This window comes from Eptatretus burgeri, chromosome 14, assembly GCF_056783735.1.
Source record: "Eptatretus burgeri isolate ZD-2024b chromosome 14, Ebu_testis_v1, whole genome shotgun sequence".
NCBI lineage: Eukaryota > Metazoa > Chordata > Myxini > Myxiniformes > Myxinidae > Eptatretus > Eptatretus burgeri.
Window position 1 is genome coordinate 24,573,883 of NC_140974.1, and position 18,507 is coordinate 24,592,389.

The 18,507-nt window shown below is 50.6% G+C and overlaps 1 protein-coding gene and 1 long non-coding RNA gene across 16 annotated transcripts in view; one reads left to right on the forward strand and one right to left on the reverse strand.

Annotated features, from left to right (window-relative positions):
• The window catches only part of RGL1 (ral guanine nucleotide dissociation stimulator like 1), a 143,197-nt gene extending 132,828 nt beyond the window's left edge, over window positions 1-10,369 (reverse strand). For 3 of the 15 annotated variants that reach the window (XR_015051067.1, XR_015051066.1, XM_085854013.1), the window contains exons 1-2: window positions 10,168-10,369; window positions 919-1,086 (exon numbers count right to left, since the gene is read on the reverse strand). Coding sequence is in view for 9 of the 15 variants with exons in the window: in XM_085854013.1 (XP_085710139.1) it covers window positions 919-951 (33 nt within the window). In the remaining 6 variants the exon portion in view is untranslated. Of the gene's footprint in view, window positions 1-918; window positions 1,985-3,645; window positions 4,779-4,814; window positions 5,206-5,233; window positions 5,463-10,167 lie in introns of those variants that run through there. The other 12 variants (XR_015051065.1, XM_085854012.1, XM_085854010.1 and 9 more) reach the window with 10 other exon arrangements.
• A 122-nt stretch (window positions 10,370-10,491) lies between these two features.
• LOC147012800 (uncharacterized) overlaps window positions 10,492-18,507 on the forward strand; it is a 23,132-nt gene continuing 15,116 nt past the window's right edge. Inside the window, exon 1 of the long non-coding RNA XR_015051068.1 lies at window positions 10,492-15,748. This is a non-coding gene — a long non-coding RNA (uncharacterized LOC147012800). The remainder of the gene's footprint in view (window positions 15,749-18,507) is intronic.

Here is an 18,507-nt window from a genome sequence, read left to right on the forward strand (position 1 = left end):
TCCCAACCGAGTCATACCAAAGACTAAAAATGATACGTGCTACTTCCTTGCTTGCGCTCAGTAATTAAAAAGGAGAAAACACGGACAAACACAAGCTAGCAACCGTTGCATAGGCTAGATGGGCCTCATGGCCTCCTCCTGCATTGAAGTTCCTTGTAAGCAAACTCATCTAACTGTATGTAGCTTGTCAGTTACAATGAGATATCAAAGTCTCTTTAACTTCATGTAAGCATGCATCTCATGACCACCAGCTGAAGTTCTTCTTCAAATCTGGATCAATCTCAAGCTTATCTATTTCATGAGCAGTTTATAATGTTTTATCACCTTGAAATGAGTCAAGGATTTTTTGATTTTTAAAAAATATAAACATAACATTTTAATTCAATATTTTGCAATAGGGCTGACAGGATGGTATGCCCACTCGCCTCTAAGCTGACTAGCCGAGGTTTGAATCCTAACCCAGCAAAAAAACCGTCATCCTGGTGTTTCACAGGCAGGGCGATTCATCAATGTGCATGCCGTCCCTCAGATGGACGTTCAGACTGGTTTCATGTCTGTCGGTATTAGTTGGTGAACGTTAAAGATCTCACGGTGTCCTTCATGAACAGTCGGCGAGCTGTCGCCGGCACCATGAACAAATTCCAAATTCCTATCCGAACTACTGCTGGGAGAGGGATGGCAAACCGCCCAGCATGACCCCAGCCAAGAAACTGTTTTGGCAGAAACAACACTCTGTTGCAAGATTTGCAGTCAGAATTGCGAAGCAGATGACCAGCTTCACATCTAAAAATATGTAAATCATAAGAACTCGAACATCAGCGAGTAATCCAAGACCAAGACTTGACAAAGAAAAAACATATTTAGAATAAAACAAGGCTTTCAATAAAAACGAGTCAATAAAGTAATAAAATGACTTACTGGTGATGCTCGAGTATACTCGGAAGAACTCATGACCAAGAGGTCATTTTTGTTAATGAACTTGCTGGTTTGAGGTCAACTTAGCCCAGGCGTCATTCAGGACTTTCTTGTACCATGGATGCAGAGAGGGAGGTAAGTTGTCCAAATTGACAAGCCCTTGGATGAAACCTGGAAGGCGAGAAATAAGACGAAGAGACAAAGGGGGAGTTTTGTCGACATCTCATTCAGTAATAATACAAGCTCAGAGTTTTGTGGTTTGTAGTTGAGCAGCAAGAACCACGCCTTCCAACCAATAAATCCACCACCACCCCTACCCCACCTCTCCTAAAACCGATTCTCCCTCCAATCTATATGAACTTGCCTTTAAGAATGGAATTATAATTGTGTGAATGAACATGATCAGTGAATTCAGATAATACTTGATATAGTCCAGTCATACCTCAAAGCATAAGCAGAAGTGTGTGTGTGTGTGTGTGTGTGTGTGTGTGTGTGTGTGTGTGTGTGTGTGTGTGTGTGTGTGTGTGTGTGTGTGTGTGTGTGTGTGTGTGTGTGTGTGTGTGTGTGTGTGTGTGTGTGTGTGTGTGTGTGTGTGTGTGTGTGTGTGTGTGTGTGTGTGTGTGTGTGTGTGTGTGTGTGTGTGTGTGTGTGGTTTTTTTGACAGATCGGAGATTGGAAAAAAAAGTGAGGAAAGGCCACAGGATGTCAGTTTCAAGATACATTGTCTCATATGGAAGAAAAGGCTCACAGTCACCATTCCATCAGCTTGACCTCATAGAGTTGATGGGGGATGTATGTTTTTTGAATAACAGCTTTGGTGGAGCACCAACATCAACAAACAGGAAGTTTGGGAGTGCGGCATGGGGAGAGATGCCAGGGTGAAATATGAGCGTGGGAGAGCCCAATGGAGTGTGGGAGAAAGATAGGAAATAAAGCGAAACCAAAATATCAGAATGAATGTCATAAATAATAAAAAGACACTTGTCCATCTGCAAAATGTGTACGTACATGCAAGAAATGCAAAACCCAAATAACTGACCCCATGCATTCCCCTTCCTTACCCTCCTATTTCCCCTTCCCCCCCCCCCACCCCCATCATGCCCCATTCCTCCTTAGTTTGCTCAATTCTCAGCTAAACCCTCTTTTTTGCATACGTAGTGTATAGATGACTGTTGGTTCGTGTTTCTGTAGCCAGAATGACCAAATAAAGTTTGTAAATGTCAACAGGAAAACACTCCCTGCAATCATAATAGTCTCCAAGAGCATTAAGCAGGGGAGTTCATAAATAAGAGAATCCATTAATTGCACTTCTTTCTTTCATTAATGGCCACAATTGTTCCCATGTTCTTGTGGGGTTTGCCAAGGTTTGTCCGAGGGGAGGGGTGAGGTTGGAGGGTGGGGGGGGGAGTCTTTCAGGAACTGGCTGGCCAGGCCTGACGTTCAACTAAGTAGTAAGCCAAGGCATTTGGAATTTGGCCACGGTCCTGGGATAACTCTTCACGAAGGACACCATTGGATCTAACACAAACAAATGTCGACATGCAGGACACCCAGGTGCACACGCATTGTTGATGAATCACCCTGCCTGTGAAATACCGGGATGACAGTTTATTGCTGGGCCGAGATTGAAATACAGGCCTAGAAAGCTTCAATGCGAGTGTGCGTACCTCTTGGTCATCTTACCAACAATAATGTAATTTAATATATGGTCCTGCAAAGTTTTATCAAAACAACACTTCTCAAATGATAAAAACGATGCATTGTGCAAAGGTGGATGATCCCATCGCCAGTACATTTTTGGACAGCACCGGTTGGGTCACAGGTCTACTCAAAATAAAGAGAAGGCATTGAGCAATACGCAGGCCCGATTCGGTGGATAGATTACAGTAGATATCTGAGAATTAATTATATACTTTGAAGCACTCAACCTGAAACTCACACTCACTGTCACAAAGACCTATTACAATGGCCTCTCCATCCCTTGGGAACGGGCGAGGCAAACACGACGTAGCATTTAACAATACGGAGAATCACTAGTCTATGTAGGATTGAATTACAGGAGATCTAACAAATAACAATCTACGTATATTAAAGTGACAGCTCGTCCAAGAAACTTATGAACAGCAGGAAAAAATAAAAGCATATCTGCGTGAGGACTCGCATACTGTAACACAGATGGATTACAATACAATCTAGAATTCAGGAGCGGGTGAGGCCGATAAAGGCTGGATATCATGTGAAGAACATGAAGAATAAGAGCGTTCGTTGAAAGCATGAAGATCTGTGGGACGGATGAGATTTGTGGAACGCAAAGGAAAACAAACGACATGGTAAAAGCAGCACAGCTGGCTTCCCAATGCTCGGAATTTACGTCGGTTTCCTTCCTCACTTTCCTTCCTGACAAATTGCTCCCAAAATTGTGAAGCCTCCGAGGACATTGTCTTGCTCGAGAAAAGGCCAAGGAGAAGTCTTACAAGAGAAAACTCGGTCACACTCGACCAAATGATGAAGTATCTGATGACGGAGAATGTAAACATTATCCTCTGAAATGATGTTATCTCACGCATTTTAGGGAGAGCGACGGTAACGCTCAAAGTTTGCGTTCTCACTCCATTGGGAGAGATAAAGGAATCGGAGGTTATACGAACGAGGAAATACAAACCGCCACACAAGTCACCGGAGATCCATGCAATACAGTATTTACCTACCTGGAACTCTGGTGACACTCACCTGGAAAATCATGGAAGTTCCTTTTCACTGTGTTTGGGAAAAGGTTCGCCTCTCACTCATGCCACAGGCAAGGCCACTCAATCAAAATGGGTACACCGGCCGATTTCAATGTATTCATGATTGATGTAAAAGTGCTCATTGGATTTGAACTTTTACTCTACTTTGTGACACCATTTTCTCAACCTTCTGCACTTCCTCTTCTGCTTTGGAGCGAATCCGTTTGTTGTGGTCCGACCATTTTTCCATTATCATATTGTTCTGCTCTTCTATTAGCCACAATACCAAGAGAGCATTAAAAACAAAACACAACCGAGCATTATACTTTGAGGTTTGGTGATACAAATCCAACTAAGGACACCTGGACCCAAACATAAAATTTTTTTTTTTTTTTAAACTTGTCCACAGTGCACCTGATTCCCAAAGATCACACCTCACACACCACAACTACATCTGAGAGAGCACGCCTCACACACAACTACATCTGAGAGAGCAGCCCTCACACCACAACTACATCTGAGAGACCACTCCTCACACACCACAACTACATCTGAGAGACCATGCCTCACACACCACTACATCTGAGAGACCACTCCTCACACACCACAACTACATCTGAGAGAGCACGCCTCACACACAACTACATCTGAGAGAGCACCCCTCACACCACAACTACATCTGAGAGACCACTCCTCACACACCACAACTACATCTGAGAGACCATGCCTCACACACCACTACATCTGAGAGACCACGCCTCACACACCACAACATCTGAGAGACCATGCCTCACACCACAACTACATCTGAGAGACCAGGCCTCACACACCACAACATCTGAGAGACCACACCTCACACACCACAACATCTGAGAGACCATGCCTCACACACCACAACTACATCTGAGAGACCATGCCTCACACACCACAACTACATCCGAGAGACCATGCCTCACACACCACAACTACATCCGAGAGACCATGCCTCACACACAACTACATCCCAGAGACAATGCCTCACACAACTGCTGCATCCCAGAGACCACACCTCACACACAACTACATCCCAGAGACAATGCCTCACACAACTGCTGCATCCCAAAGACCATGCCTCACACACAACTACATCCCAGAGACCATGCCTCACACACAACTACATCCCAGAGACAATGCCTCACACACAACTACATCCCAGAGACCACGCCTCACACACAACTGCTGCATACCAGAGACAACGCCTCACACACAACTGCTGCATCCCAGACACCATGTCTCACACACAACTACATCCCAGACACCACGTCTCACACACTACATCCCAGAGACCACGTCTCACACACTACATCCCAGAGACCACGTCTCACACACAACTGCTGCATCCCAGAGACCATGCCTCACACACAACTGCTGCATCCCAGAGACCATGCCTCACACACAACCACATCCCAAAGACCATGTGCCACGCACAAAAACCTCATCTCAGAGACAATTCCTCAAATAACCGCATCCATAGAGAGCACCTTTCGCACACCAAAACTGCAAAACCGGACAATAGATAGCTCACAAAGAGCATCCAGGAACACCTGGGGCACCTGGGGTTTACATGGAGCACCAAGGAACACGTGGAGCCTTGTGAACACTCGGATGCCTGGGGGCTGCGTGAAGTATCTGCGAACACCCGGGCATCTGGGGGTCACAGGGAGCACCCGTGGTCCCATGAGGTCACGCAAAGCACCCCGCAAAAACCGGGCAACCAGAGATGACGTGAAGCACCCATATTTCCAGGACTATTGCAGAGCAGCTGAGTGCCAGGAGGTCACGCTGAGAAAGAAGAGTGGTGGGGGGTTAGGATGGGGGTCACAGAGAGCACCCTGGAACCTGTGGGGTCACGCAAAGCATAGAGCTCATCTGGGCAACCAGAGATGATGGGGAGGACCCAAACATCCAAGAGAAACATGGAGCAGCCGGACGTAAGGCAGTAGCTCAGAGTGTTTTGTGGCAAAGCACAACCCCAACAGCTCGGTAGCGGGGGGAAGGGTGGGGCTGAGGAGTCACATGCAGCACATCTGATGCTGGGGGGGGGGGGGATGGAGGTCATATGTTGCAGCACCGCTGACACCAGGGCGGTGGGGGTCAGACGCAGCAGCACACCGACGGCAGGGAGTGAGGGATGCTCACACGCAGCACCCCAACGCCAGGGAGCGAGGGATGCTCACACACAGCACCCGGACACCAGGGAATTAGGGGTGGTCATGCGCAGCACCCCGACCCCAGGGAGTGAGGGGTGCTCACGCACAGCACCCCGACACCAGGGAGTGAGGGGTGCTCACGCACAACATCCCAACACCAGGGAGTGAGGAGTGGTCATGCGCAGCACCCCGACGCCAGCGAGTGAGGGGTGTTCACGCGCAGCACCCCAACGCCAGCGAGTGAGGGGTGTTCACGAGCAGCACCCCGACGCCAATGAGTGAGGGGTGGTCATGCGCAGCACCCCGACGCCAGCGAGTGAGGGGTGGTCATGCGCAGCACCCCGACGCCAGCGAGTGAGGGGTGGTCATGCGCAGCACCCCGACGCCAGCGAGTGAGGGGTGGTCACGTGCAGCACCCCGATGCCAGCGAGTGAGGGGTGGTCATGCGCAGCACCCCGATGCCAGCGAGTGAGGGGTGGTCATGCGCAGCACCGCCATGTCAGCGAGCGAGGGGTGGTCATGCGCAGCACCCCAACGCCAGCGAGTGAGGGGTGGTCATGCGCAGCAACCCCACGCCAGCGAGTGAGGGGTGGTCATGCGCAGCACCCCGACGCCAGCGAGTGAGGGGTGGTCATGCGCAGCACCCCGACGCCAGCGAGTGAGGGGTGGTCATGCGCAGCACCCCGACGCCAGCGAGTGAGGGGTGGTCATGCGCAGCACCCCGACGCCAGCGAGTGAGGGGTGGTCATGCGCAGCACCCCGACGCCAGCGAGTGAGGAGTGGTCATGCGCAGCACCCGACGCCAGCGAGTGAGGGGTGGTCATGCGCAGCACCCCGACGCCAGCGAGTGAGGGGTGGTCACGCGCAGCACCCCGACGCCAGCGAGTGAGGGGTGGTCACGCGCAGCACCCCGACGCCAGCGAGTGAGGGGTGGTCACGCACAGCACCCCGACGCCAGCGAGTGAGGGGTGGTTACGCGCATTACTCCAATACCAGGGAGCAAGGGGTGGTCACGTGCAGCACCCCGATGCCAGCGAGTGAGGGGTGGTCATGCGCAGCACCCCGATGCCAGCGAGTGAGGGGTGGTCATGCGCAGCACCGCCATGTCAGCGAGCGAGGGGTGGTCATGCGCAGCACCCCGACGCCAGCGAGTGAGGGGTGGTCATGCGCAGCACCCCGACGCCAGCGAGTGAGGGGTGGTCATGCGCAGCACCCCGACGCCAGCGAGTGAGGGGTGGTCATGCGCAGCACCCCGACGCCAGCGAGTGAGGGGTGGTCATGCGCAGCACCCCGACGCCAGCGAGTGAGGGGTGGTCATGCGCAGCACCCCGACGCCAGCGAGTGAGGGGTGGTCATGCGCAGCACCCCGACGCCAGCGAGTGAGGGGTGGTCATGCGCAGCACCCCGACGCCAGCGAGTGAGGGGTGGTCATGCGCAGCACCCCGATGCCAGCGAGTGAGGGGTGGTCATGCGCAGCACCCCGACGCCAGCGAGTGAGGGGTGGTCATACGCAGCACCCCGACGCCAGCGAGTGAGGGGTGGTCATGCGCAGCACCGCGATGCCAGCGAGTGAGGGGTGGTCACGCGCAGCACCCCGACGCCAGCGAGTGAGGGGTGGTCACGCGCAGCACCCCGACGCCAGCGAGTGAGGGGTGGTCACGCACAGCACCCCGACGCCAGCGAGTGAGGGGTGGTTACGCACATTACTCCAATACCAGGGAGCAAGGGGTGGTCACGTGCAGCACCCCGATGCCAGCGAGTGAGGTTGGTCATGCGCAGCACCCCGATGCCAGCGAGTGAGGGGTGGTCATGCGCAGCACCGCCATGTCAGCGAGCGAGGGGTGGTCATGCGCAGCACCCCGAAGCCAGCGAGTGAGGGGTGGTCATGCGCAGCACCCCCACGCCAGCGAGTGAGGGGTGGTCATGCGCAGCACCCCGACGCCAGCGAGTGAGGGGTGGTCATGCGCAGCACCCCGACGCCAGCGAGTGAGGGGTGGTCATGCGCAGCACCACGACGCCAGCGAGTGAGGGGTGGTCATGCGCAGCACCCCGACGCCAGCGAGTGAGGGGTGGTCATGCGCAGCACCCCGACGCCAGCGAGTGAGGGGTGGTCATGCGCAGCACCCCGACGCCAGCGAGTGAGGGGTGGTCATGCGCAGCACCCCGACGCCAGCGAGTGAGGGGTGGTCACGCGCAGCACCCCGACGCCAGCGAGTGAGGGGTGGTCACGCGCAGCACCCCGACGCCAGCGAGTGAGGGGTGGTCACGCGCAGCACCCCGACGCCAGCGAGTGAGGGGTGGTTACGCGCATTACTCCAATACCAGGGAGCAAGGGGTGGTCACGTGCAGCACCCCGATGCCAGCGAGTGAGGGGTGGTCATGCGCAGCACCGCCATGTCAGCGAGCGAGGGGTTGTCATGCGCAGCACCACCATGTCAGCGAGCGAGGGGTTGTCATGCGCAGCACCCCGACACCAGCGAGTGAGGGTTGGTCACCCGCAGCACCCGGATGCTAGGAAGTGAGGGGTGGTCACGTGCATCACCCCGACGCCAGGGAGTGAGGGGTGGTCATGCACAGCACCCCGACGCCAGCGAGTGAGGGGTGGTCATGCGCAGCACCCTGACGCCAGCGAGTGAGGGGTGGTCATGCGCAGCACCCCGACGCCAGCGAGTGAGGGGTGGTCATGCGCAGCACCCCGACGCCAGCGAGTGAGGGGTGGTCACGCGCAGCACCCCGACGCCAGCGAGTGAGGGGTGGTCACGCGCAGCACCCCGACGCCAGCGAGTGAGGGGTGGTCACGCGCAGCACCCCGACGCCAGCGAGTGAGGGGTGGTTACGCGCATTACTCCAATACCAGGGAGCAAGGGGTGGTCACGTGCAGCACCCCGATGCCAGCGAGTGAGTGGTGGTCATGCGCAGCACCGCCATGTCAGCGAGCGAGGGGTTGTCATGCGCAGCACCCCGACACCAGCGAGTGAGGGTTGGTCACCCGCAGCACCCGGATGCTAGGAAGTGAGGGGTGGTCACGTGCATCACCCCGACGCCAGGGAGTGAGGGGTGGTCATGCACAGCACCCCGACGCCAGCAAGTGAGGGGTGCTCACGCGCATTACTCTAATACCAGGGAGTGAGGAGCGTTCACGCGCAGCAGCCCGACGCCAGCGAGTGAGGGGTGGTTACGCGCATTACTCCAATACCAGGGAGCAAGGGGTGGTCATGTGCAGCACCCCGATGCCAGCGAGTGAGGGGTGGTCATGCGCAGCACCACGATGTCAGCGAGCGAGGGGTGGTCGCGCGCAGCACCCCGATGCCAGCGAGCGAGGGGTGGTCACATGCAGCACCCCGACGCCAGGGAGTGAGGGGTGGTCACACGCAGCACCCCGACGCCAGGGAGTGAGGGGTGGTTACACGCAGCACCCCGACGCCAGGGAGTGAGGGGTGGTCACACGCAGCACCCCGACGCCAGGGAGTGAGAATGATCACGCGGAGCACCCCGATGCCAGGGAGTGAGAGCTGGTCACGTGAAGCACCTCAACGCCAGGGAGTGAGGGGTGGTCACGTGAAGCACCCCGACGCCAGGGAGTGAGGGGTGGTCGCGCGCAGCACCCCGACGCCAGGAAGGGGTGGTCACGTGAAGCACCCCGACGCCAGGGAGTGAGGGGTGGTCACGTGGAGCACCCCGACGCCAGGGAGTGAGGGGTGGTCACACGCAGCACCCCGACGCCAGGGAGTGAGAATGATCACGCGGAGCACCCCGACGCCAGGGAGTGAGGGGTGGTCACGTGAAGCACCCCGACGCCAGGGAGTGAGGGGTGGTCACGTGGAGCACCACGACGCCAGGGAGTGAGGGGTGGTCACCTGAAGCACCACGACGCCAGGGAGTGATCACGTGATGCACCCCAACGCCAGGGAGTGAGGGGTGGTCACGTGAAGCACCCCGACCCCAGGGAGTGAGGGGTGGTCACGTGAAGCACCACGACGCTAGGGAGTGAGGGGTGATCATGTGAAGCACCACGACGCCAGGGAGTGAGGGGTGGTCACGTTAAGCACCGCGACGAAAAGGAGTGAGGGGTGGTCACGTTAAGCACCGCGACGAAAAGGAGTGAGGGGTGGTCACGTGCATCACTCCGACGAAAAGGAGTGAGGGGTGGTCACGTGAAGCACGGTGAGGATGAAGGGGGTTCGTGCAATGTACAGTACTGCACAGTCCCAAACACAGTCAACCTCACCGTACATCACCTATCACCCATCATGCATCACACACCATGAACCGTGCCATGTTCCTGTATTTACATTGTATTTATAACGGTCCTCAAAATCATTTCACACACACAGTACCTCGAACTGACTCGCGTCCGACTGGCCATTGGCACTGTAGTGTCCGTTGCCAAAGCAGCGTCTCTGGAGACGATCTGTGTAAATAGAGATCCCGCTGTAAACGAGGACCGAGTTCCGTTCAGAGACACTTCAACGTCCGTGTGACGTCAGTGTGAAGGTTCGCCAGACGCTGAGGTAATCTTCCTCTTCTTCACATTCTACCCTGCTTCTTCTTCTTCTTCTTTACGGAAGCGTTTTTCTTCCTCCTTCCACCTAACCTGAATCTTCTTCTTTACTCATAGTGGGGTTCGTCCACTGAACTGAAAATAGAAAGAATGCTTATAACTCGCGATAGGAGTCGCCGCCTTGAGGTTCGAGGTCACGTGACCGGCGCCATATTGGTAAGCACAACTTTACTGAATCATATCGTCGATTCATGTTGTTTTGAATGCGTTCCAGATTGAAAATGCCAAAAAAAAAAATTGTTAAAAACTGTTCCAATCCGTTACAGGAGGGTTGTGGAAAGACGTTTCACAGGTATTTTAATATGGTGACGAACGGGAATAGTTTTACTCTGAAATATCACTGCAGTGTCGCGGCTTCTCATTCAGCATCTCTCACAACAACCATGTTCGTAAGTCGATTTGTTCGTAGGTCGGAAATTGGTTTATAATAGTTTTATGTCTGGTCACCTAACCAACTCATCCGCCAGGTTTCGTCCGAATCCGTCCATGTCACTCATTGGTGAAGAGAGCCCCGAAGAGGGGAGAGCCCTGTCACTCATTGGTGAAGAATTACTTAAATCATTCTCGGATCTGGATATGGATTTTCACCAAAATTGATTCAGTTCTTCCTTGTTACATACCCAACCTGCCCACCAAATTTTGGCCAAATCCGTGCAAAACTTTTTGAGATATTTTGTTCACAAACAAACAAACAGGAAAGTTCGTCACGCTCCCAAATGAACATCATTTGTTCTCGAACTTCATTGTGAAAAGGAAAGTGTAATAGTTACTCCAATAAGTTTACTGTTGAAAAACTATCGCAGAAAAGAAAAATACACGGTTGTTTTTTTGTTTGTTTTGTTCTAAATGATACGCAAACGCATGACGGAAATCGCCTTTGCCCACCATTTTGAGTGCTAACCAAGATGGCGCCCGCTCCACCAAACTCTGTGTGTTGTGAATGGCAATGAGCATCCTATACATTTTTCAGTTCAGTGGACTCGTATATAGAATGTTTATTGAGTCGCTCTTGTGTGTGCTGTTCCTCTGATGGACGTTAAACTGGACGTCCCGTCGCACACTCACCTCTACGTTCTCGAGCTATCGCTGGCACCAGCCAATTTGTGAAAGACTTGTGTCAAACGTCCTTCAGTCAAGCAGATGTTGCAATAGAGTAGAGTCCCACCCCGATATATATAAAAAAAAACTGTTGCAAACCAATCTGTAACCTACAAACAAATTGACTTCCGAACAGAGTCAATGTGAGGATGCCAAATGAGAAGCTATGATACGAGTGATATTTCAGAGTAGAGCTACACTATTCCTGTTCATCAGCATTTAAAAATACCTGTGTAACGTCTTTCCACAACCCTCCCGTAACCTATTAGAGCAGTTTATTGCCACACAAAATAGCATTTAAAACAAAACATTTATTGAGCTTTTTCAATCATTTTCACAAAATATTCACAAAATCACAAAATAACATTTATTGAGCTTTTTCAATCTGGGACACGTTCAAAACAAACTGGATCCTCGACGTGAGTCAGCCAAGTAGTGCTTACCAAGATGGCACCGGTCACGTTACCTCAAGTTCACGACGGCTACACTTTTGACGGGTTATGAGCATTCTATGGATTTTCAGTTTAATGGGATCATCACAGAATCTTGCACTTTCTTTTTCTTCTTCCTGGGGTGTGTTTCGTCAGCAAGCGGCTTGCTATTGCTTTCCAAGCCAGTCCTCCCATATCCAACAGCTTTGCAGTTACTCACCCAGCCACTCGGCAAGTAGAGCAAGCAATTAAGAGAGTTGCTTTGTTATGTGAGCATAGATGGCTGAAATCAGATTCAAAGCAATACTACAACCAATTAAATGTTTAGAAAATTGGGTGTTTGGGTTAATTTAAACACCCCTTTTGAAGATAATTATCTTCCTGATTTAATTATCCTTTATCAAGGCATCATCCTTCGTCAGATTGCTGGGGTCTTAATTCGCCATTTTGTTCATGCTGCTCAACAATGCCTTGACTTGGAACAGGCCGCAACAATTTCTTAACGATAAGGTTTTTTTTTTTCCACTTTCCTCACTCATATTATCGAATGCCTGTTCATCATAGCTACGAATCGCTGGATACATCGCAAAGCTTATCAACACCTGGAGAGGCCAGTGTTCATGGCTTTCTGTAATTTCCGCACATGCAATAACCTCGAGAATTTCTTAACCTGAGCCAAATTTCAAAACTTAAACTGCAGAATTGATCTCAGTCGCAGTTCCGACTGCTAAAAAAAAAAGTGTTCATTTGTCAAATTCGGCATTCTTTGACATTCCAGGTGTCTCCAGGTGATGTTTGTTATAACCGATCGTTAATCGTTTGCCAAGCCAGCACAGTCATGTTAAGCACCGTCTGGAGTGTCAAACAATGTGAGAATTGGACAAATAAACACGTTTTTTTAGCCATTGGAACTGCTGCTAAGGTCAATTCCGCCGTTTAAATTTTGAAATTTAGTTCAGGTTGAGATTCTATCACTTATCGCATTTCAGGTGTTATGCTTATAAATATCCAAAGAGTTGTATTCACATATTATTTGATACTCCGGATGTGTCCAGACAATGATTGTCTCCAGACGGTCGATGTCTTCAGATGTGTCCAGATGGTGTTTGTCTCCAGACAGTGGTTGTCTGTAGACATGTCTGGGTGGTGTTTGTCTCGGGTATAATAGGTTTTCAAAGTCGAGATTACCCCTTGGTCGAGCAGCTGGATCAGGGAGGTGGTGTTTGGCTGCAGGAAGATCACCTCGACGTTTGGATGAGTCACCTTCAGGTCCAGGGTGGCTGGAAGCATTGTTGACGAGCAGGAGAACCTTGAATGGAAGGTCTTGTTCTGCCAGGAACCTCTCCACTTGAGAGACAAAACAGTTATGGAACCAGTCCATGAAAAATGGTGCTGTCACCCATACCTTCCTGTTGGCCCTCCAAAACACAGGCAGCATGTGCTTGTTCTTTCCCTTGAGACCATCTGATTTCAGGGAACAGTACTGCATCATGGGCTTCATCATACAATCACCTTTTGTGTTTGCACAGAGGAAAAGAGATATCTGGCCTTTTGTGGCCTTGAATCCCAATGATGCCCCCCCCCCCCGAAGTAAGAGATAACGTGAACCCCCGAGGTTCGCGTTGGCATCTTTTTACAAAACAGGCTGGTCTCATCAGTGTTGAATACCTGCTCTGGCAGGTACCCCTTCTCCTCACCACTGCATGCACTCTCACTACTTCCTGCTTCCACTACATCATCACCAATGCCTGCTCCCACTACACCCTCGCCACTGCCAATATCCTCAGCAACCTCACTCCACAACCATAGCCAACTATTATCCACAAATTTCTCACATTCTGATACATGCTGCAAACTAGAACGGGCACTCATAGAGCGCATACCTTCGCCGCCACTACTTTTTTGTTCTTGGTATGAGTGTGGGGAACTGGTTTCATATGAATGGTCTTATGACACAAACCACATATCTATAATGTCATGACCCCCCCCCCGACTTTCGGGGGCTACGGACTAAACAACAATCAACTCACGTCGTTTTGGCGAGTCTTCACTCGCAAGCTCGGTGAATACAACGTTTCAACAAGAGAAGGTAATCTCGTTTGATGCTGGTTTTATGCAAATAAAATAAGAATTGACTGAGTTATGCCGAAAACCGCATATTTTTCAAGGGCGTGACCCCCCCCCCCCGACATTTTACCCCAACTGGTGACATGTGTTATGACGTTATTGTTTCACAAGATTGGGCATTAAATTCTGAACATTTTGGTGCTGGGTTCATATAAAGCGGACAAGAGTTGACCGCGTTATGACAAAAAACACATATTTTTCAAGGTTGTGACCCCCCTGACCTTTAACCCCTAACCGGTAACAAGAGTATGGGCGTCATTGTGTCATATTGCATATCACAAGATGAGGTGTTGAATTCTGAACATTTTGGCGTTAGTTGCATGCAAATTGAATAAAAATTGACCGTGTTATCGTAAAAAGACGATTTTGACCTTTTCGTGACCTTGACCTTTGACCCGAACGATCCCAAAATCTAATCGAATGCTTCCTGGCTAATAACCAATCATCCCACCAAATTTCATACAATTCGGTTTAATACTTTTTGAGTTATACGAATCACAAGATTAGAAATAAATAAATAAATAAATACACGCCGACCAAAACATAACCTTTCGCAGAATGCGAAGGTAATTATCTATTCATTCCTTCCACCTCGTAATAACGATCTGCAAGTAGGCAATTGCCTCACACTTCCTAATAACAGTAAGAAGCTTCTGCTTCCCCTATTCTTGATATGCCCCACATTGAGCGTCCATCACATTTTATGGACTCTTCTTCCTTTCTCCTTCGCTCTCTATTTATACCATGTTTCACCACCATATTCCCAAAGCCCCAACTGACTTTATCACTAAAACTTAACACGAGGCCTCCCCCTGCTTCTTTCAATAAACTAACACAAATACCCGTTAAAACTGTTATGAACACAACTACGACCTTTATAAATACAATCCCACAACCCCTGATACAAATCTTGATAACCAAATATGCAGACGGTGTTTGTCTCCAGGCGGTGTTTGTCTCCGGACATATCCAGGCGGTGTTTGTCTCCAGACGGTGTTTGTCTCCAGGCGGTGTTTGTCTCTGGACTGCATTTATCTCTGGACATATCCAGGCGGTGTTTGTCTCCAGACGTATCCAGGCGGTGTTTGTCTCCGGACATATCCAGGCGGTGTTTGTCTCCAGACGGTGTTTGTCTCCAGGCGGTGTTTGTCTCTGGACTGCATTTATCTCTGGACATATCCAGGCGGTGTTTGTCTCCAGGCGGTGTTTGTCTCTGGACTGCATTTATCTCTGGACATATCCAGGCGGTGTTTGTCTCCAGACGGTGTTTGTCTCCAGGCGGTGTTTGTCTCTGGACTGCATTTATCTCTGGACATATCCAGGCGGTGTTTGTCTCCAGGCGGTGTTTGTCTCTGGACTGCATTTATCTCTGGACATATCCAGGCGGTGTTTATCTCTGGGTGGTATTTATCGTATAACCAGTAGAAAATGGATTTCAGACATTATTTTGTTTCCATCTTCACTGTTATTCTATGCAGAAGCATTTTTATGAGACTGAATCGTAATTAATGCTCCACCGCACGTTGGCCTTCCCTTCCCCCACCCATCCACACTCCTCTCCCTCCTCACTCCTCCACCCCTCCTCACTCTCCCTCCCTCTCCCTCTCCCTCTCTCTTCCTCCCACCATCTCCCAAGTTTGACCTCGTGGTGAACATGGGATACTTGGTTTCATCTGGAGTCATCGGGCTTCGGGAGAGAAGGTAAAAAAAATTCTGCATGTAAATGTGTCGCATAGCACCACCCGGTGGTAGTGGCAGAGGGTAGTACAAGGCAGCTGTTGAGATAACTTGCATTTTACCCATGTTATTAAAAATAACTAAAATAATGATAGTATTTTTACCAAGCATATTATAATGCTAATAATAATAATAACAACAACAATAATAATAGTGGTATCATTTGCAATAATAACGAACGTATAATCCCTGCCCTGGCCCAAGATTATCTGGGTTTGGTTAAAAGACAAGCTATTTCTCAGGCCATACGGTAGACAGGTATGCAACAAGACCGTGAAGACCAATGAAAATTTGGTCCAATGTACCAACAGGCCCACTAATTATTACTAAATGAATGTGAATGAAACATGCACTGAAAGCTGCACTTGGGGAAAAAAATCCACAGTTCAAAAACAATAAAATGGACCTATCTCATGTGATTACATGTCATGATCTTCACTGTGTCTAACAGGAAAGTGTAAAGGTAGCACACTTTACCTCTGAGTTGTCCAGCATGAGTTCAATTCCCGACCCGACCATAAACTATCAGATTAGTGTTTCACAAGCAGAGTATTACATGACAAGGTAAGCCATCCCTCCGCCATGTACTTTGGTGAGTGCCTGTGTGCTGTAGCACCAGTTGTTGGACAGTGGAAATTACATTCTTTCACTGGGAGTCCGCTGAGCAAATGACAAAGTGCAGCTGCAAGTTATCGGGGACCACTGCTTCAGCAAAATTGTCTGTAACCAACAGGGAACCACTGCTTCAGCAGCAATATTTGACTCCCTCATCAGTTCAAGTGAGGTATGAGAGCATGCGCCGGAACAGCGCATTGCTGAGTCCACTTTCCACTGGTACTCCAAGGGTTCTCCATCTGGCCATCCGCCGGGCAGATGCCTGGCCCATCCCCATCTCCTTGAGATGCTGATCAACCTGCTGCAACCATGAGGCACGTGGCCTCCTCCTCCACTCACTCACTCACCCACTCCACTCCACTCACTCATTGGCCTCCTCCACTCACGAGGCTACCTCGCTGACAAAATCTGGTGAGCAGGATCAGTGTCAGGAAAATGAGCCACATGTCCATACAGCCACAGATGACACTCACAGACTATGGAGGTAACGAATCTCATTTGAGTCTCTCTCAGAAACCGCTCGTTGGACGCAAAATCCGACCAGCGACAGCCAAGGATTCTCCGAAGAGACCTGGCACCAAAGGAATCAAGTCTCCATCTCAGATCCCTGGTCAGAGTCCAAGTGTCACATCCATAGAGCAAGACTGGAAGCACCAAGGACCTGAAGACATGGACTTTCATCCTCACGCACAGGTACCGGCAGCCCCATACTCCATGATCCAGTGAATCCATGACTCTCCAGGCCCATCCCAGACGTCTGTTGACCTCTGACTCACAACCAGCAAAGACATTAATAACACTGCCAAGGTAAGTGAATCTCTCTGTGACCTCAACATCCTCACCACAAACAGGCACAGACAAGATAGGAGCATCCAAGATGTCATTGAAAGCCTGGATCTTAGTTTTGGCTCAGGAAATCCGTAATCCCAGTGTTTCCGACTCCTCATTCAGCACCTCAAGGGCCCCCAAACGATATCTCGAGTCTCCGCAAAGATGACTGCATCATCTGAGGAATCAAGGTCAGAGATCTTGACATTCCCAAACGATGCATCGCAGCTTGATCTCTCAGACATTCTCCCCAGAATCCAGTCCATGCAAGTGCTGAAAAGTGTGGGGGCAAGTACAAGATGACGTACAAGTACACCAAATCTCCAAGTACACCCCTGACGAACTCCAGTAACAACTGGAAATAAGTCAGAGATGGTACCACCACATGTCATTGCACTCTCAGGACCAGAGTATAGTTCAAACATCAGATTGATCAGTTTTGGTGGCACCCCACGAAGACCAAGAATCCTCCAGAGAGAATCCCGATTCACTGAATCAAATGCTTTACAGAGATCAATATAGACTGCCAGCAGCCCCTGCCGAAACTCTCGTCTGCGTTCGGTGAGGACCTGGAGAGCAAGGATACGGTCAATCGTTGACCTCTTTGGTCTAAAGCCTGACTGCTCTGGACGCTGATGTTCAAGCAGATGGTGGCGAACCCTATTAATAATTATCCGAGTGAAGACCATGCCTGGCACTGAGAGCAGCGTCACTCCTCGGTAGTTGTTGCAGTCCTGGCAATCACCATTCCCTTTCCAGAGAGGGACAGCAAGGCCCCGCTTCCAGTCAGTTGGAATGATGCCTGTGTTCCAGGCAGAGCACAGAACTGAATGTAACAACATGAGTATGGCATTTCCACCAGCCTTGAGAAGTTCAACATGGATGCCTCAGATCCCTGGAGCTTTACCCCATTTCGACCGGTTCACTGCAGCATGTGTTGCCACAAACGAAGATGGACCACAGTTGATTGGTGGGTCAGCAATCGGGATTGTAGCACCCCTGACATCCAACTCGACAGCTGGTGGATCAGCCTGGTACAGCCATCCAAAGTAACCGGCCCAGCGGCCCTTCATTCGGTCTCCTCCAAGAGCCCACCACTCTCTGCTCTAACTGCAGTGCACCGATGGATGGGCTTGGATGAACGCAATGTACGAATTCCCCTGTAAGCAGGACGAGAATTATTTCACCATAGGTGATTCTCTACCTCCTCACAGATTCCTCGCACATCAGCCTCCTTATTCACCCTTAGCGCACGTACAGTTTTATGCCTCAGCTCCCTG